The sequence below is a fragment of the Ranitomeya variabilis genome, chromosome 1, assembly GCF_051348905.1.
Source record: "Ranitomeya variabilis isolate aRanVar5 chromosome 1, aRanVar5.hap1, whole genome shotgun sequence".
Lineage (NCBI taxonomy): Eukaryota > Metazoa > Chordata > Amphibia > Anura > Dendrobatidae > Ranitomeya > Ranitomeya variabilis.
The window spans coordinates 207,436,055-207,457,239 of NC_135232.1; the positions used below are offsets into that span (position 1 = coordinate 207,436,055).

The window sequence follows — 21,185 nt, forward strand, 5'->3', positions numbered from 1 at the left end:
TATAGGGCCCTTTATATATGGAGTATCATGTGGAGCCCACTATATGTGGAGCATTATATGAGGCTCATTATATATGGAGGATTATATGGGGCCCATTCTGTTGTGGAGCAATATATGAGGCCCATCATATACTGTATGGAGCATTAGATGGGACTCATCATACTGTGTGGAGCAATATATGGGGCTCATCCTATACCGTATGGAGCATTAGATAGGACCCATTATATACAGAGCAATATATGGGGCCCACCATATACTGGAACATTATATGTAGCCCATCATATACTGTATGGAACAATATATTGGACCCATTATGTATGGAGCAATATATGGGTCTCATTATTCTTTATGCAGCATTATACTGTATGGAGCATTATATGGGCTCATTATACTGTATGGAGCATTACATGGGGTCCATTATTCTGTGCGGAGCAATATATGGGGCTCATTATTCTGTATGGAGCGCTATGTGGTGCCATAATACTGTATGGATCAATATATGGGGCCCATTTACTGTATGGAGCACTATGTGGTGCCAATAATACTGTATGGAGCAATATATGTGGCTCATTATTCAGTATGGAGCACTATGTGGTGCCCATAATACTGTATGGAGCACTATGTGGTGCCAATAATACTGTATGGAGTAATATATGGGGCTCATTATACTGTATTGAGGACTATACTGTCCGGTTTCTGAGCTATTGTAGAATTTACAATAGATATCACTCATGTAATGTAAGAAGTGAAATCTTTGACATTGTACTATACCTATATTTCTCTGCCGTATTTGTGCATCATTAATTGTGGTATGTGTTAAAGGGGCTCACCGAGACTCCCTCGCCCAGGGCCCACGAAAGCCTAGAGCTAGCCCTTCCTAAAAGTATTTTAAAAAGTAAGTGGTCCTGAAAAAAAAATTGGATTTGTAAAGTTTGTAGGAAAAATGAAAAATGGCTTCTCATTTTTTTTTACTGTTTTAACTTCCTAGCAAAAAAAATAAAAAATTTTTTTTAAACTTATGCTGGCATAAAGTAAACGTGGTAAATGTTATTTATTAATTATTTTTGGGGGCATCCAAATATGTAAAATTTTGTATATTTTCATAAAAAACGCAAATTACCGTATATCGCCCTAAATTTTGCCATTATCATGAAGTACAATGTGTTGCAAAAGTTCCAGTTCTACAGTTTACAAGAACCCATATATTAGCGACTCATCATGATATGATTAACAGGGAGAACCAGAGTCAAATATGCTAAAAAATCCATACAAAGTTTATTTTTACAAAATATACAATAACAATGAACAAATAACAGTATAAGAGTATTATGGGTACATGTACAAATCCGTGTTTATGACCCTAGGTGAATCTTCCGAGGAATAGGTCAGGACTTAATAGTTTGTGTCAAACAAATAGAGAATATAGGTGATATATACAGTATGTTAATAGATGTGCAGGAGACCCCTGTGGTTATCATTGCCGACCTGCTATGAGCGCAAAAAAAGTGCTATCGCACACTTGTTTTTTGTTTGGCTTTTTTGCTAGGTTCACTAAATGCTAAAACTGACCTGCCAGAATGATTCTCCAGGTCATTAAGAGTTCATAGACACCAAACATGTCTAGGTTCTTTTTATCTAAGTGGTGAAAAAGATTCCAACGTTTGCTTAAAAAAAAATTGCACAATTTTCCGAGACCTGTAGCGTCTCCATTTTTCATGATCTGGGGTCGGGTGACGGCTTATTTTTTGTGTGTCGAGCTGATGTTTTTAATGATACAATTTTTGTGCAGATACGTTCTTTTGATCACCCGTTATTACATTTTAATGCCATGTTGCGGCGACCAAAAAAAGCATAATTCTGGCATTTAAATTTTTTTTCTCGCTACCCCGTTTAGCAATCAGGTTTTTTCATTGATAGATTAGGCGATTCTGATCGCGGCGATACCAAATATGTGTAGCTTTAATTTTATTTTTATTTAACTTTAAAAAAATTGTGGAATCGCACTTTTTTTTGCAATTTCACCACACTTGGATTTTTTTCCCCCGTTTTCCAGTACACGATATGGTAAAGCCAATGGTGGTGTTCAATAGTACAACTCGTCCCGCAAAAACAAGACCTCACATGGCCATATTAACGGAAAAATAAAAAAGTTATGTCTCTGGGAAGAAGGGGAGAGAAAAACAGAAAACACAAAAATGGAAAACCCAAAAGTCATGAAGAGGTTCAAATATGATAAATGGAAATTAAAAAGTTCTCTAGTAACATTATGTGTAACTTACAAAGGCAGCATGAATGCAGCAGTTGCAGGCGGGTTTGACTTTCTCCGAATTGCTGCGGCATAAGAATAGTATGAAAGCTGAATAAGGGATATAATTAGAGAACTGACTAGTCCCGTGTGGTGCCGAGCCAGCTTCTCCCTGTGTTCCAGTTGATTGACAGGTCTATCCCACTGTACACACATGAGTGAGACCTGTCAATCAAGGGAAGAGGGAGAGAGAGAGAGAGAAACCAGCTGCGGACGTCATCAGATTAATCTGCCTGAGCGTTGGCTGCAATTGTGCAGTCAGGCTTGGTCCATGCTGACCGTGATTCAGGCAATATGAATCTAATGAAAGGTTCCCTTTAAAGAGAATCTGTCACCAGGTTTTTACTACTCCATCTGAGCGCAGCATAAGGCCAGTCTCACACGTCCAGATAATTCCGGTACCGGAAAAAAATCGGTACCGGAGTTATCCGTGTCCGTGTGTCCGTGAGCTCACGTAGGCCATCCGTGTGGCACACGTGCAGCAGCCGTGTGCCGCCTGGGTACCACACGGACCGTGCAGGAGAGACAGCGCTAAAGTTTAGCGCTGTACCCTGCATCGTGCTGAAGCCGCGATTCATATCTTCTGTGCAGCAGCGTTTGCTGTAAAGAAGATATGAATAACCAATTTTTTTAGTGGTATGGTATGGTATAAAGCTCCATGTCCCCACCCCCTGTGCGCCCCCCCGCTGTTCAGAAAATACTCACCCGCCTCCCTCGCAGTGTCCTGTCCTGGCCGCAGCTTCTCCTGTATGTGGTCACGTGGGGCCGCTCATTTACAGTAATGAATATGCGGCTCCACCCCTATGAGGTGGAGCCGCATATTCATGACTGTAATCGGCGGCCCCACGTGACCGCATACAGTAGAAGGTGCGGCCAGGACAGGAAGCAGCGACAGCCAACGAGGGAGCCGGGTGAGTATTTTCAGAACAGCGGGGGGGGCGCACAGGGGGTGGGGACATGGAGCTTTATTTTAAACACGAAATACCACTAAAAAAATGGATTATTCATATCTTCTTTACAGCAAACGCTGCTGCACAGAAGATATGAATCGCGGCTTCAGCACTATGTGGGGGGGACAGCGCTTACTGGAGCGCTGTCTCCGGCACGGCACACGGAGAACGTCCGTGTGCGGTACGTGTTTTACACGGACCCATTGACTTTAATGGGTCCGTGTAATACGTACACTGACACTACGTGTTTGGCACACGGAGAAACGGTCCGCAAAAAATCAATGACATCTGCACAGATGCATTGATTTTAATGTGTCTACGTGTGTCAGTGGCTCCGGTACGTGAGGAAACTGTCACCTCACGTACCGGAGCCACTGACAAGTGAAACCGGCCTAATATAGTGGCAGAGACCCTGACTCCAAGGATGTGTCAGTTATTTTAATAGGTGCAGCAGTTTTGATTAAAAATGTTTTTGTTCTTTTTCTGCTGCAGATCTACCAATTCCCTGATTGCTGAGCACTGAATAACCCCACCCCCAGCACTGATTAACAGCTTTCTTTGTCCACTGTGCATAGGCAGAAAGCTGCCAATCAGTGGAGTTTGGTTGGACTATCTGGAAACAGTTTTAGCACTCCATTAATAATAACCTTAGACTGATGAAACAATAATTTCATAAAAACTACACGGCAGTAAGTGATACATAATTGGACTCAGGGTCTCTGCCCCACATTGGGCTGCTGTCTGAATATCCTGGTGACAGATTCCCTTCAATTGTATTTCTGATTTAAATTATTCAAACTTCCATGGTATATTGAATAACGAGCAAGAAAACTTACCGTGAGTCCAACATGCGCACTATTGTGTAGTCACGGGATATAAAACAGGCTGATCAGGTCTACCGGACAGTTACTAAGCGGAGCCCCGCTATAGCAGAGACTAAAGGAAATGTAGATCACATTAGAAGAGATTTGTTCCCTTATCCACTGTGCTCGCTTTTTTTACCTTAATCATACAGACATTATTGAGTTTAGTATGTGTCACAGCTACAGTAGAATCACAGAGGTGCTAATGAAATGTCATACCATCGGAGAAACCAGCGAACACCCATGGAAACTCGCTACGTACAGGAGAATGCCTCTTACCACCCATCCAGTGTCTTCATCGTTGGTAAAATAAATGATTGGATTTATGCTTCTGGCTTTACCATACATGTGAAAACAGAAAAGATAGCACAGTACTGAAAAGAACAGTTCTAGAAATTGTTACTGGAGGGCAATGAATTGCAGGTTTCAACAGGCATCATGGCTGCTAGGTGCCTGGCCCTGGCAGTGTGGATCTTCCATATGACTGTGCCTGGTACTGCAGTTTAGGTCCATTCACTTAACCCCCTGATCAAACATTTATCAATGAACATTTAAATCCCAGATTGACTGTCTGCTATGAAATTATTTTTTGGCCATGAAAGTGCCCTTAAGATTTCGATACTGAGCACTGTTTGGCACAAGGACTAATGTGCATGATGACGATCCCTCTACATAAGCAGCAAGGCTTTACTTGCCTGTTCCAGCAGTTGTCAGTGATTGCAAGTATGAGACCCAGGTGACAAATGACCACAAGTATAGAAATCACTTGATTGCAGTAACATGACAACTGCTGAAACAGGCAAGCGGACCCCAGTCCTAACAGTGTGTGCATTACACACCGCTCGCATTCTGCAAGCTGCAAGGATTGTCAAAGATTTCACCAGAGGTGGACAACCCCTTTAATAGCAAAAAAAATTACAAAAAACTGTTTCAGAATTTCTGTTTTTTTTTCCTGCAAAGTTGCAAATCAAACAAAATGTATTGTGCCCACAACTATGGCATTTAAACATACAACTTGGGTTCAAAAAATAATTCATGATAAAGCTACGGTGCTGGGAACAAAAAAAACAGTTATTCTGATTTCTAATAAGGGTATGTGCACACGTTGCAGATTTCCTGCAGATCTGCAGCTTTTTTTCCGCACAGAAATGCTGCAGAGCTGCAAGTGATTTACAGTACAATGTAAATCAATGGCAAAAAAAAAATGCTGTGCTGATGGTGTGGAAAAATCTGCACGGAAAACGCAGCAGATTCAAAAAAGGACCATGTCACTTCTTTTTGCAGATCTGCTGCGTTTCTGCACCCATTCCTTAATAGAAATCTGCAGGGGTAAAAACGCATGAAATCCGCACAAAAATCTGCAACGTGTGCACATACCAAAAAAAGGCGCAGATCCTGACCTGCGTTTTCTGCCAAGAAATGCAGAATCTGCACAGAAAATTCCACAGTCAAATCTGCAACGTGTGCACATAGCCTAAGAAGGCACAAAACAGGCCGTCCCTGACATCAGAGCTGAGACCTGTCGGAGCGGCTCCTTCTCATCTAAGGCTATGTGCACACGATACGGATTTTGCTGCGTATCCGCAGCGTTTCCTCAAAAGTTTCCCATGAGTTCACAGTACAATGTAAACTTATGGGAAACAGAAAACGCTGTGTCCATGCTGCGGAAAAAAACACGCGGAAACGCAGCGGTTTACATTCCGCAGCATGTCACTTCTTTGTGCGGATTCCGCAGCGGCTTTACACCTGCTCCATAATAGAAAACCGCAGGTGTAAAACCGCAGTGAAATCCGCAGAAAAACCGCGGTAAATCCGCGATAAATCTGCAGCAAAAACGCAGCGTTTTTGACCTGCAGATTTATCAATTCTGCTGCAGAAAAATCCGCAGAGGGTCATTCTACGTGTGCACATAGCCTAATAGGTTCTGATATATCAGATAGTGCATTTAGAAATGTATAGTCTCGGTGTCATCTGCAGATTTTATTTTGTATTATAACATTTAATATTATTTTAATTAACCTTTAATGCAAATTATTTCACATATGTAAGCATTTTTTTTACCAGCAGAAGGATATTTTATGTAAAGCAGTTTCTACATAGATTTTGCTGATTTCCAGATCACTGGGAGGTAAAAGAAAATGAAAGGGATCATTCAGTAAAAACCAAATTATACTAGTAAATAAAGTTGTGCTTAAGTGCTTCAAGGAGTCTTCAAAAGCTTCACAGCCTAGTTTAGACCTGATTTTAACTTGCAATCAAAATCACATTTTGCCATTATTATCAGTGCCCCTATCCATCCATCCATCCATCCATCCATCCATCCATCCATCCAACCATCCATCCATCCATCCATCCAGTGGATTTAGTGATACAATTATTTCTACATCATTACATATCAGTCTTTGAGGGTGAATGTATAATTAAATTACCTTTATATTTAGGCTACATATGTACAGGTCCTTCTCAAAAAATTAGCATATAGTGTTAAATTTCATTATTTACCATAATGTAATGATTACAATTAAACTTTCATATATTATAGATTCATTATCCACCAACTGAAATTTGTCAGGTCTTTTATTGTTTTAATACTGATGATTTTGGCATACAACTCCTGATAACCCAAAAAACCTGTCTCAATAAATTAGCATATTTCACCCGTCCAATCAAATAAAAGTGTTTTTTAATAACAAACAAAAAACCCATCAAATAATAATGTTCAGTTATGCACTCAATACTTTGTCGGGAATCCTTTGGCAGAAATGACTGCTTCAATGCGGCGTGGCATGGAGGCAATCAGCCTGTGACACTGCTGAGATGTTATGGAGGCCCAGGATGCTTCAATAGCGGCCTTAAGCTCATCCAGAGTGTTGGGTCTTGCGTCTCTCAACTTTCTCTTCACAATATCCCACAGATTCTCTATGGGGTTCAGGTCAGGAGAGTTGGCAGGCCAATTGAGCACAGTAATACCATGGTCAGTAAACCATTTACCAGTGGTTTTGGCACTGTGAGCAGGTGCCAGGTCGTGCTGAAAAATGAAATCTTCATCTCCATGAAGCATTTCAGCCGATGGAAGCATGAAGTGCTCCAAAATCTCCTGATAGCTAGCTGCATTGACCCTGCCCTTGATGAAACACAGTGGACCAACACCAGCAGCTGACATGGCACCCCACACCATCACTGACTGTGGGTACTTGACACTGGACTTCAGGCATTTTGGCATTTCCTTCTCCCCAGTCTTCCTCCAGACTCTGGCACCTTGATTTCCGAATGACATGCAAAATTTGCTTTCATCAGAAAAAAGTACTTGGGACCACTTAGCAACAGTCCAGTGCTGCTTCTCTGTAGCCCAGGTCAGGCGCTTCTGCCGCTGTTTATGGTTCAAAAGTGGCTTTACCTGGGGAATGCGGCACCAGTAGCCCATTTCCTGCACACGCCTGTGCACGGTGGCTCTGGATGTTTCCACACCAGACTCAGTCCACTGCTTCCTCAGGTTCCCCAAGGTCTGGAATCGGTCCTTCTCCACAATCTTCCTCAGGGTCCGGTCACCTCTTCTCGTTGTACAGCGTTTTCTGCCACATTGTTTCCTTCCAACAGACTTACCATTGAGGTGCCTTGGTACATCACTCTGGGAACAGCCTATTTGTTGAGAAATTTCTTTCTGGGTCTTACCCTCTTGCTTGAGGGTGTCAATGATGGCCTTCTTGACATCTGTCAGGTCGCTAGTCTTACCCATGATGGGGGTTTTGAGTAATGAACCAGGCAGGGAGTTTTTAAAAGCCTCAGGTATCTTTTGCATGTGTTTAGAGTTAATTAGTTGATTCAGAAGATTAGGGTAATAGGTCATTTAGAGAACCTTTTCTTGATATGCTAATTTATTGAGACAGGTTTTTTGGGTTATCAGGAGTTGTAGGCCAAAATCATCAGTATTAAAACAATAAAAGACCTGACAAATTTCAGTTGGTGGATAATGAATCTATAATATATGAAAGTTTAATTGTAATCATTACATTATGGTAAATAATGAAATTTAACACTATATGCTAATTTTTTGAGAAGGACCTGTATAACCGAACTCTACACTACTATTCTCTTCCGCATTACATTAGTTGTTGTTCATCAGTTAATGCAACACTGCCATCATGTGGCCAAACTGAAGTAGCACTTGTAATCCAAACAGCTACTCCTATACATACATTTCTAATTTAATTAGTTTTTTTTTATTGCATGTGGTTGTGTATCACGTGTTGCCATTGCCTTCACTGTGGTATTGAAGTGTAGATTTGTCTCCCATTGTTTGTACAAGTTGTAAAAAGTGTCTAAAACACATCATAAATATGATGCAAGTCACGAATGACAGTTTTTTGCTGCAAATTACTCCAGAATAAATCTGCTCCAATGTGTCATTCACAGCAGTTTATCTGTACTAGGCGCAGTCATGTATATGGATGTGCTTCTGCTGGTCGGCTGTCAGTTTACTGCACAGATGTTCTGTGTCCTGCAGAATATGAGGGGTCCAGCTCTAGTATCGCAGAATTCCAGAATTGTGTAATTAAAATGGGATTTATAGGCCAGTCAACTTATTTAATATTGTTTGTGCTCTACTTTGTTGAAGTGTTTGGAATATTATTCTTTTTTTTTCATTAATCTATATTGCTTATATAGAATGGATATAAAAGTATTGGGAGATGTGCACATTACACCTACAAGAGCGGCAAACTGTTCCCACATGGTTGGAAGCTACAATTGTCCAAAATAGCTTTCTATGCTGAAGCATTAAAGGGAATCTGTCACCAAGTTTTTGTTGCCTCATCTGAGAAGAGCTGCACAATGTAGGAAAAGAGACCCCAATTCCAGCGATGTATTACTCTAGTTTACTGGGTGCAACAGTTGTGATACAATCAGAGTTTTCAGATGTAGCAGAGCTCAGAAAGCTGCCTCTGCCACCAGCAAGCTCTCTGTGTACATTGTCTATTGACAGTGAGCTGCTTATCACGGGGGGTTGGTCACATAGTCAGATAAGTGACACATTGCTGAATTCAGCGTTTTAACCCCAGCCTCCTGCTGTCCCCAGATTACATAGTAAAAACCTGCCGACAGATTCACTTTAATATTTCCTTTCACTGGAACTAACCCCAAAAAAGAATCCCATAGCATAATCCCATTTAGACAATCTAAAGAACACAGCAGCACTCTGTAAGTAGTAAGATATATGTGAACACTGAATATAGGAAATGTGAACTTCATTACTTCTGCATGGAATATGCTTATCAAAATGAAGGTACTTAGCACATAAATTGGCCAATTCATGGGAGCCTGTCAACCATGGCAAGGTGACCTTTCTTCGATGGGACCCTAAACTGAATATTCTTATTCTCCCAGGCTAAACACCTACAAATTTATAGGGCAGGTAGGATCCAGCATTAATTGAATATAAATTAAATATTGTTAAATATACAAACAAAAGAATGCAGCAGCCTCTGTATGCTCCCGTGAATTGGCCAATTTATGTGCTAAGTACGGTACCTTCATTCATACCTCAGATTCCATATATTCAATGTTTGCATACATATTTGCACTTGCTTTGCTTTATTATGCTCGGAAATGCTGGTTAGTTTTTTTTTTTTGTAGATTACTGGATAGAAAAATCTGCTTTGTCACTCTACAGAACATGTTTCCACTGCTCCAGAGTCTACTGGCCATGTGCTTTACACCCCTACATCCTATGTGAGGCTGCATGCTGCTGTTCTGCCATGAAAACTCATGCAGTGGTTTTGGTGCTCATGTTAAAAGAGAACTCGTCAGCTTGATTTTACAATGTAAAGACATACAGTATCTATAATGGTGCTGTTATACTGATTACATTGCTAGCTTTGGTGAAAATACTCGCTTTGTTGTTCTTCTTTAATCACCATTTGAAACTTTCTCGTAATTAGATTTTGGTGCACAGGGGCCGGACTGTGCAATGAGCCTCTGCCTCCGCCTGTGATTCCCGGCCCCTCCGCCTGCCTCCACCTGCCTCCGCCTGTGATTCCCGGCCCCTCCGCCTGCCTCCGTCTGTGAATCCCGGCCCCTCCGCCTGCCTCCGTCTGTGAATCCCGGCCCCTCCGCCTGCCTCCGTCTGTGATTCTCGGCCCCTCTGCCTGCCTCCGTCTGTGATTCCCGGCCCCTCCGCCTGTGATTCCCGGCCCCTCCGCCTGCCTCCGTCTGTGATTCCCGGCCCCTCCTCCTGCCTCCGTCTGTGATTCCCGGCCCCTCCGCCTGCCTCCGCCTGTGATTCCCGCCCCTCCGCCTGCCTCCGTCTGTGAATCCCGGCCCCTCCGCCTGCCTCCGTCTGTGAATCCCGGCCCCTCCTCCTGCCTCCGTCTGTGATTCCCGACCCCTCCGCCTGCCTCCGCCTGTGATTCCCGCCCCTCCGCCTGCCTCCGTCTGTGAATCCCGGCCCCTCCGCCTGCCTCCGTCTGTGAATCCCGGCCCCTCCTCCTGCCTCCGTCTGTGATTCCCGACCCCTCCGCCTGCCTCCGCCTGTGATTCCCGCCCCTCCGCTTGCCTCCGTCTGTGAATCCCGGCCCCTCCGCCTGCCTCCGTCTGTGAATCCCGGCCCCTCCGCCTGCCTCCGTCTGTGATTCCCGGCCCCTCCGCCTGCCTCCGTCTGTGATTCCCGGCCCCTCCGCCTGCCTCCGCCTGTGATTCCCGGCCCCTCCGCCTGCCTCCGTCTGTGATTCCCGACCCCTCCGCCTGCCTCCGCCTGTGATTCCCGGCCCCTCCGCCTGCCTCCATCTGTGAATCCCGGCCCCTCCGCCTGCCTCCGTCTGTGAATCCCGGCCCCTCCGCCTGCCTCCATCTGTGATTCCCGGCCCCTCCGCCTGCCTCCATCTGTGATTCCCGGCCCCTCCGCCTGCCTCCGTCTGTGATTCCCGACTCCTCTGTCTGTGATTCCCGGTCCCTCCATCTGTGATTCCCGGCCCCTTCGCCTGCCTCCATCTGTGATTCCCGGCCCCTCCACCTGCCACCATCTGTGATTCCGCCTCCGTCTGTGATTCCCGGCCCCTCCGCCTGCCTCCGTCTGTGATTCCCGACCCCTCCGCCTGCCTCCATCTGTGATTCCCGGCCCCTCCACCTACCTCCGTCTGTGAATCCCGGCCCCTCCGCCTGCCTCCGTCTGTGAATCCTGGCCCCTCCGCCTGCCTCCGTCTGTGATTCCCGGCTCCTCTGTCTGTGATTCCCGGCCCCTCCGTCTGTGATTCCCGGCCCCTCTGCCTGCCTCCGTCTGTGATTCCCGGCCCCTCCGCCTGCCTCCGTCTGTGATTCCCGGCCCCTCCGCCTGCCTCCGTCTGTGATTCCCGGCCCCTCCGCCTGCCTCCGTCTGTGATTCCCGGCCCCTCCGCCTGCCTCCGTCTGTGATTCCCGGCCCCTCCGCCTGCCTCCATCTGTGATTCCCGGCCCCTCCGCCTGCCTCCATCTGTCATTCCCGACCCCCTCCGCCTGCCTCCATCTGTGATTCCCGGCCCCTCCGCCTGCCTCCGTCTGTGAATCCCGGCTCCTCCGCCTGCCTCCATCTGTGATTCCCGGACCCTCCGCCTGCCTCTGTCTGTGATTCCCGGCCTCTCCGCCTGTCTCCGTCTGTGATTCCCGGCCCCTCCTCCTGCCTCAGTGATTCCCTGACCCTTCGCCTGCCTCCTTCTGTGATTCCTGGCCCCTCCGCCTGCCTCCGTCTGTGATTCCCGGCTCCTCCGCCTGCCTCCGTCTGTGATTCCCGACCCCTCCGCCTGCCTCTGTCTGTGATTCCCGACCCCCTCCGCCTGCCTCCATCTGTGATTCCCGACCCCTTCGCCTGCCTCCGTCTGTGATTCCCGGCCCCTCCGCCTGCCTCCGTCTGTGATTCCTGGCCCATCCGCCTGCCTCTGTCTGTGATTCCCAGCCCCTTCGCCTGCCTCTGTCTGTGATTCCCAGCCCCTTCGCCTGCCTCCGTCTGTGATTCCCGGCCCCTTCGCCTGCCTCCGTCTGTGATTCCCGGCCCCTCCGCCTGCCTCTGTCTGTGATTCCCGGCCCCTCCGCCTGCCTCTGTCCGTGATTCCCGGCCCTTCCGCCTGCCCCCGTCTGTGATTTCCGGCCCTTCCGCCGGCCCCCGTCTGTGATTCCTGGCCCTTCCGCCTGCCTCCGTCTGTGATTCCTGGCCCCTTCGCCTGCCTCCGTCTGTGATTCCCGGCCCCTCTGCCTGCCTCTGTCTGTGATTCCTGGCACCTCTGCTTTCCTCAGTCTGTGATTCCAGGCCCCTCTGCCTGCCTCAGTCTGATTCCTGGCCCCTCCGCCTGCCTCCATCTGTGATTCCCGGCCCCTCCGCTTGCCTCCGTCTGCGATACCCAGCTCCTCCGCCTGCCTCCATCTGTGATTCCTGGCACCTCCGCTTTCCTCAGTCTGTGATTCCCGGCCCCTCTGCCGGCCTCCATCTGTGATTCCTGGCACCTCCGCTTTCCTCAGTCTGTGATTCCCGGCCCCTCTGCCGGCCTCCATCTGTGATTCCTGGCACCTCCGCTTTCCTCAGTCTGTGATTCCCGGCCCCTCTGCCGGCCTCCATCTGTGATTCCTGGCACCTCCGCTTTCCTCAGTCTGTGATTCTCGGCCCCTCCGCTTGCCTGCCTCCATCTGTGATTCCCTGCCCCTCCTTGCTGAGATTTTAAACAGAGGAGCCAAGTCATTTGTAGACCATAGGCAGGCAGAGGGGCCGGGTATCACAGACAGGATGGAGAAGACCCCTTGTACAGTCCGGCTCCTGTGCACCGAAATGTAATTAGCAAAAAACATGGTGTTTAAAGAAGAACAGCAAAGTGGATTTCTTCACCAAAGGTATCAATGTAATCAGTATTATAGTGACATTACAGCCATGTCATTCCTTTACATTACACAATCTTGCGGACAGGATCACCCTCATCCCTCATATTCAGTGGTCTGTTTAGAACGACCCAGTCTTTCACAAGTGTCCGTAAAGGCAGACTGCATGGCTGGGGCTGGATTTTATATAACCGTGCCAATGGGACTGTAAATGAAAACCTAAATTCAATGACTAAGAGGTTTAACCCAATACTTTTGTCCATCTAGTGCACATGACTAGGTAGAGAATGATAAAAGAGTATAAAATCTCGTGTCCATTACTGAATTCCCTTTCTTTTCTTTTCAGAGCAAGCTAGTGAAGTACTTCAGTCGGCAGCTGTCCTGCAAGAGGAAAGTGGCACTTCAGGAACGTAATGCGGAGCTCGAAGGATTTCCTCAACTTACGCACTGGTTCAGGATTGTCAACATCCGCAAAGAAGTAATGGAGGTAATGGCAGATTTCGGCTTAGGTGGTAAATGCCTATGACGTCTGTGTGTGAACGGGTCAAGTTTTATTCACTCTGAGCACCCTTTTGGCATCTGCCAGGTTGGCATACCTTGGTGCCGCTGTAGATCTGTACCTCTGTAGATTCATAAATGGAGCAACAGAACCTAGCTGCCCATTAGTAAACTGTAAGAATTGACAGAGGAGAAGAGGTTCACAGCGATAGCCTAATCTGACCGGGGTGTGATTTCCAGATGGCTGCCAACTTTTCCTATGTCATGGGTACAATAAACACTGTACTTTACTGTATGCAAGTTTCCTCCAAGTCCTGTATCTTCCCTTCTGGCTGAATGAAATGCTTTGCGATGATTGTTGACCCGCGACTGTATAATTATTTGTAGATAATTGAAAAATATGTACTTTATAGAATGGGAAAGGATTCCTAAACATGTCTCAGCCGTGTTGTGTCACCATAAAAATGGCACTATATATATAGATTATTGATGGAACGGAGCTGGATTACAGAGTTTCCTATTTGTTTACTTTGAAAAATGAAAATGTAAAAAAATAAATAAATAAATAAATAATAATAATTTAAAACCTGAGCTCAATTTCTCAATGAAGAACTATGAACATTAGAGCCTCCATTTGCAGCTGAGGACAATGTCAGTAGTATTGTCCCCAGTGGGGCTTTGCTAAAATATAAGCTGCGCTGCAACTACTGGGCTCAAAGTAAATTTTGAAACCTGCAGTTAAAAAGGTTCTGTGGTTTGGACAATTCTTATTGATTAAAAGTGTAAGCTGATTATAAAATACCTGCTTCTTTACTGGTGCCCCCTACTATGAACACTTGGCAGTTAGTGTTCACTTTCGCTGCAATGTCGCTACAGCAAAATTAAAAGGGGTTTTCCTAACTTGTGTGCAGGAGAACACAGTACCTCAGCCTCCTCGCATGCCGGGCAAAGTGCACTCCTAACGATTGACAATTCGGACTAGCCGCTTGGTTGCACTGGTAGCCTAAACTGTGCGCTTCCTGAGGCTGCAAGCAGGTATGCAGGGAAGCTGATCCTGGCCAAATCCATCCAGTTTTAGAGCAGTGATTACAAGGTCTATAGAAAAGGCTTTGTAAACACTGCGCTCCTTGTTTAGGAGAATGCCACTGCTGATGACCAGTAAGCCAGGCAACGAGCATTAACCTAACTATTAAAAATCTATTCTTAGTAATGGAGAGGATTTTAATTAGTAAACTACAAAGTTACTTCTTTTACAAATACTTTGCAGATTCACCTATTTATGATGAAATTACAGCCTTGTCTACTACCACTCAGGGTATGTGCAGACATTGTGGAAAGGTGTGCAGATTTTTCTGCACTGATTTTGGTAAATCCGCAGGAAATCCGCACTGCGGATTTACTGCGCAATTACCACGGATTTATCACGTTTTTTTCGCGGTTTTTGTGCAGATTCCACCTGCGGATTTACACCTGCGGATTCCTATTAGGGACCAGGTGTAAACCGCTGCGGAATCCGCACAAAGAATTGACATGCTGCGGAATAAGCAACGCAGCGTTTCCCCGTGTTTTTTTCCGCAACATGTGCACTGCGGATTTTGTTTTCCATAGGTTTACATGGTACTGTAAACTCATGGAAAACTGCTGTGAATCCGCAGCAAAATCCGCAGCGTGTGCACATACCCTTACTTCTCCATTGGGAGGTGCTAAGTATCGATAATATTGTTCCAGTAATTGCCTGCCAGGAAGGCTACATGAAAAGGACCCATACAGAATACTTTCCACCTTTGCACTCAAAATCATTAGCACTGCGCACCTCTTAATGTGGAAGTGAGCTGGGTTGGAGAACTCCTGTAGGTTGTCTGAAATTAAACATACTGTATGTCCACTGTTCTGGCCAAGAGGTGCAGTTCCTCAGCTGTCTCTTGAAAATATAATATATATACAGGGGTTGGACAAAATAATGTAAACACCTGGAAACATCAACAAACGTCAGTTTAATATGTGTAGGTCCACCTTTTGCGGCGATTACAGCCTCAATTCTCCAAGGTATGGATTCATACAAGGTGTCAATTGTTTCCAAAGGAATTTTAGCCCATTCTGCAGTTAAAACACCTCCAATCTAACTTGAATCTCTAAAATCAACCATAAATGCTCAATAATGTTGAGGTCTGGGGATTGTGGGGGCCAGATGAGATGCTCAACTTTATTAGAATGTTCCTCGTGCCATGCTTTAACGATTCTAGCTGTATGAATTGGTGCATTATCATCCTGAAAGATGGCGTTCCCCTCCACCATGTTTTACGGTTGGGAGAAGGCAGTCTGGATGGAATGCTTCTTTCGGTTGTCTCCAAGCGTACACTCAGCCGGAGGTCGTAAATAGGGTAAACGATGATTCGTCTGAGAATATCACATGTTTCCACTGCTCGAGGGACCAATTCTGGAGGTTTCTACACCACTCTAAACGCTTGGAAACATTTGTCATTGAGAGCAGCAATTTTCTAATTGCAGCTCTTCCATGGAATCCAGATTTGTGCAGCTCCCGACGAACAGTTTTTATGGAAACTGGGTTCTGTAGGTGTTCATTGAGCTCAGCAGTGATTTTTCGGAGCCGTGGTCTTGCGATCCTCTCTCACAATTCGCTTTAGAGTCCGAAGGTCTCTCTGTCGACTTCGACTTTCGGCCGGACCTGTGCTTTGCTGCGGACATTTTTTCCTTCTCTTTCAAACGCAGTCATTACTTTGGAGACAGTACCTCTTGACACGCCAAGCATTCGGGCACTTTCTGTTACACTAGCGCCTGCCATACGAGCACCAACAATTTGGCCTCTTTGAAAATCCGAGAGGTCTGCCATTGGTATCAGGTTCTCATCAATGTTCTTACAATTATGCAAAACAAACAGTTAATTTACATACACACATCACATAACACAAATAATTAACTACAAAACATTACCATATGTCACGGTTTGCATGTTTATAACATGTTCGAAGATTATGATGCCAAAACGTTAGGTGTTTCCATTATTTTGTCCAACCCCTGTATATTACACACACACACACACACACACACACACACACACACACACGCACACACGCACACGCACACTGCATAGACAAAAGTATTGGGATCTTATTCTATATCCATAGACCTTAATAAGGAGTTGGTCCTCGCTTTGCAGCTAAAACAGCTTCCACTTTTCTGGGATGACTTTCTACAAGATTTTGGAGGAGTCTGTCAGAATTTTTGTCCATTCGTTCAGAAGAGCACTTGTGCTGGTAGACACTGATATCAGTTGAAAGGGCCTGGCTTGCAATCTCCTTTCTATGTCATCCCAAAGGTGGCAGATAGGGTAGAGTTCAAGTCACTGTGCGACCAGTCAAGTTCTTCCACACCAACCTCACCCAACAATGTGTTTGTGGACTTTACTTTGTGCCCTAAGGCAAAGTCTTACTGAAACAGAAAAGGTCCTTCCTCAAACTGTTCCAACAAAGTTGCAAGCTACAATTTTCCTAAAAAGCCTTGCTATATGTTACGCTGAGTCACTACTCACTGGCGAGCCATGACACAGGGTAGTCAGGAGGTCCATGGTCAGATACCAGGAGGGCTCCTATTACAGAGGGGTGAGACAAAAGCGTGGACAGATAACAGTCCAGGGTCAAATGCCAGGAGGGTATGTCAAAACTAGGGAGTATAACAAACGGATAGTTAAAGGTCAAGTCCGGGGTCAAATACCTAAAGTCAGAGAGTGTCAAAAGCTGAAGGGATAATCCACAAGAGTAGTCACAACGAAATCCAGGGTCATCAGCAAGATCAGTAGTCAGACACAGAGCAAGCATAGACAGCACTATAACTATAAGAATGTGTGCCGACAATCCGAAACTGGCAGCGCTTTGGACGCAGAGCATATTTGCTGCGTCCAAAACACTGCTGGCTATTGAATGCAGATGAATCTGTATGTGTTCACTGAACTGTGTGGATTTACCGCATCCAATACATTGTGAAATTTCATAAAGAACAACCATAAGATGGATTTCACCAACCAAGGTATCATTTTGTTCAGTATATCAGCGCCGTGAGTACAGGGTTTATTTTTAACTGGCCGAACATTTAGTTTAAGAAGGGGTTGTCCTACTAGTGGACAACCTCTTTACCCCCGAGAGTGGTTTGCACGTTAATGACCGGACCAATTTTTACAATTCTGACCACTGTCCCTTTATGAGGTAATAACTCTGGAACGCTTCAATGGTTCCTGGTGTTTCTGAGATTGTTTTTTTCCTGACAGATTCTACTTCATGATAATGGTAAAATTTATTATATATGACTTGCGTTTATTTGTGAGAAAAATGGAAATTTGGCAAAAATTTTGAAAATTTAGCAATTTTCCAATTTTCATGCCCTTAAATCACAGAGATATGTCACATAAAATACTTAATAAGTAACATTTCCCACATGTCTACTTTACATCAGCACAATTTTGCAACCAAAATGTTTTTTTTGCTAGGAAGTTATAAGGGTTAAAAGTTAAACAGCGATTTCTCATTTTTACAACACCATTTTTAGGGACCACATCACATTTGAAGTCACCTTGAGGGGTGTATATGATAGAAAATACCCAAAAGTGACACCATTCTAAAATCTGCACCCCCTCAGGGTGCTCAAAACCACATTCAAGAAGTTTATTAACCCTTCAGGTGCTTCACAGGAATGTTTAAAAAAAATGAACATTTGCCTTTTTTTCACAAAAAATTTACTTCAGATCCAATTTGTTTTATTGTTGTGCAATTTGTCCTGAGTACGCTGATACCCCATATGTGTGGGTAAACCACTGTTTGGGCGCATGTCAGAGCTCGGAAGGGAATGAGAGCAGTTTGACTTTTTCAATGCAAAATTAGCTGAAATTGAGATTGGATGCCATGTTGCATTTGGAGAGCCCCTGTTGTGCCTAAACAGTGGAAATCTCCCCACAAGTGACACCATTTTGGAAACTAGACCCCCCAAGGAACTTATGTAGATGTGTGGTGAACACTTTGAATCCCCATGTGCTTCACGGAAGTTTATAATGTAGAGCCGTAAAAATAAAAATCATATTTTTTCCACAAAAATGATCTTTGTCGCCCCCAATTTTTTATTTTTCCTAGTGTATCAGGAGAAATTGGACCGTAAAAGTTGTTGTGCAATTTTTCTTGAGTATGCCTATACCCCATATGTAGGGGAATACTACTTTTGAGGCACAGTACAAAACTCAGAAGGAAAGAGGCACCATATTGGAGTTCAGATTTTGCTGGAATGGTTAGAGGGTGCCATGTCACATTGGCAGAGTCCCTGAGGTGCCAGAACAACAGAAACCCCTATATGTGAACTCATTTTACAAATACACTCCCCAATGAATTCATCTAGGGGTGCAGTGAACATATTGACACCATGGGTGTGTCACAGAATTTTATACCATTGGGCATTGAAGGCAAAATAACTACATTTTTAACACCAAAATTTTGTTTTAGCCAAAGATTTTACATTTTCACACAAGAATTTGGTAAAAGTGGCACCAAAATGTGTCCCACAATGTCTACTGAACATGACAATACCCATATGTGGCTGTAAAGTATTATTTAAATAACTGATTAAAAAAAACAGGGTTGGTTCCCCCCCATTTTTGACAATCAGCCTTGCTAAAGCTCACAGCTGGGTGCTGGTATTCTCAGGCTGGTAAGGGGCCATGGATATTGACCCCCCAGCCTAAAAATAGCAGGCCCGCAACTGCCCATAAAAGGAACATCTATTAGATGCGCCAATTCTGGAGCTTTGCCTTGCTCTTCCCACTTGCCCTGTAGTGGTGGCAAGTGGGGTTTATATTTGTGGGGTTGATGTCACCTTTGTATTGTCAGGTGACATCAAGCCCACGGCTTCGTAATGGAGAAGCGTCTATAAGATACCTATTACAATTTTTTTAGACAATTTATCTTGAGTACGCTGAAACCCCATATGAGGGAGAAAACTACTGTTTGTGCACACGTTGAGCCGTGAAAATAATAAAATCAAATTTTCCTCATAAAAATGATATTTCAGCCCCAAATTTTGCATTTTAATAAGGGTAACAGAAGAAATTGCACTATACAATTTGTTGTTCAATTTCTCCTGAGTACCCCGATACCCCATATGAGGGAGAAAACAACTGTTTGGGCACACTACAGGGCTCAGAAGGGAAGGAGCGTCATTTAACTTTTTGAATGTAAAATTTCCTGGAATAATTAGCGGACATCATATCCCATTTGGAGAGCCCCTGATGTGCCTAAACAGTGGAAACTCCCCACGGGTGACACCATTTTGGAAACTAGACCCCTCAAGGAATGTATTTTGATGTGTGGTGAGCACCTTGAACCCCCAGGTGCTTCACAGAAGTTTATAACGTTGAGCCGTGAGAATAATAAAATCAAATTTTCCTCACAAAAATGATATTTTAGGCTCAAATGTTGCATTTTCGTAAGGGTAACAGGAATAATTGCACCATACAATTTGTTGTTAAATTTCTCCTGAGTACGCCGATACCCCATGTGAGGGAGAAAACTACTGTTTGGGTGCACGGCAAGGCTCAGAAGGGAAGAAGCGTTATTTAACTTTTTGAATGTAAAATTTTCTGGAATAATTAGCGAACATTATATCCCATTTGGAGAGCCCCTGATGTACCTAAACAGTGGAAACTACACACAAGTGACACCATTTTGGAAACTAGACCCCTTAAGGAATATATTTTGATGTGTGGTGAGCACTTTGAACCCCCAGGTGCTTCACAGAAGTTTATAACTTTGAGCTGTGATAATAATAAAATCAAATTTTCCTCCCAAAAATTATATTTTAGCCCCAAATTTTGCATTTTCATAAGGGTAACAGGAGAAATTGCACCATACAATTTGTTGTGCAATTTCACCTGAGTACGTGGATACTCCATATGTGGGGGAAAACTACTTTTGAGGTACAGTGTAAAGCTCAGAAGGGAAGAGGCGCCTTATTGGAGTTCAGATTTTGCTGGAATGGTTTGAGGGTGCCACGTCACATTGGCAGAGCCCCTGAGGTTCCAGAACAACAGAAACCCACTATATGTGAACTCATTTTACAAACTACACTCCCCTATGAATTCATCTAGTCGTACAGTGATCATATTGACACCACATGTGCCTCACAGAATTTTATACCATTAAGCGGTGAAGAAAGAATAAATTACATTGTTACCACTAAAATGTTGTTTTAGTCGCAAGCTTTACATATTACTAAGAGCTAATAGTAATTACTTTACAACAAACTGAGGTCCAATTTTTCCTGAGTACCCCAATACCCTACATGTAATCGGGAAATATTTTTCAAACACAGTGCAAAGCTCAGAAGTCAAGGAGCGCCAGATTTTACTGTTATGGTTTGCAGGTGCCATTATCCACTGGGAGAGCCCATGAGGTGCCAGAACAGCAGAACTCACCATAAGTGACCCCATTCATCTAGGGGTGCAGTGATCATATTGACACCACGGGTGTGTCACAGAATTTTATACCATTGGGCAGTGAAGGAAAAATAACTACATTTTTGCCACCCAAATTTTGTTTTAACCCCAGATTTTACATTTTCACATGAGAAGTTGGGTAAAAATGGCACCAAAATGTGTCCCACAACTTTTACTGAATGTGGCAATACTCTGTATGTGGCTGTACTTCTTAGCCATACAAAGAGATTCGGCAGAAACAGAGCGCT

The 21,185-nt window shown here is 44.5% G+C and overlaps 1 protein-coding gene and 1 long non-coding RNA gene across 3 annotated transcripts in view; one reads left to right on the forward strand and one right to left on the reverse strand.

Moving 5' to 3' along the window:
* The window catches only part of LOC143809150 (uncharacterized), a 49,196-nt gene extending 44,606 nt beyond the window's left edge, over nt 1–4,590 (reverse strand). The window contains exons 1-2 of the long non-coding RNA XR_013222105.1: nt 4,398–4,590; nt 4,092–4,191 (exon numbers count right to left, since the gene is read on the reverse strand). This is a non-coding gene — a long non-coding RNA (uncharacterized LOC143809150). The remainder of the gene's footprint in view (nt 1–4,091; nt 4,192–4,397) is intronic.
* The window catches only part of KSR2 (kinase suppressor of ras 2), a 788,417-nt gene that overhangs the window by 139,020 nt on the left and 628,212 nt on the right, over nt 1–21,185 (forward strand). For both annotated transcript variants that reach the window (XM_077292285.1, XM_077292289.1), the window contains exon 2: nt 13,297–13,437. In XM_077292285.1, coding sequence (XP_077148400.1) covers nt 13,297–13,437 — 141 coding nt within the window. The remainder of the gene's footprint in view (nt 1–13,296; nt 13,438–21,185) is intronic.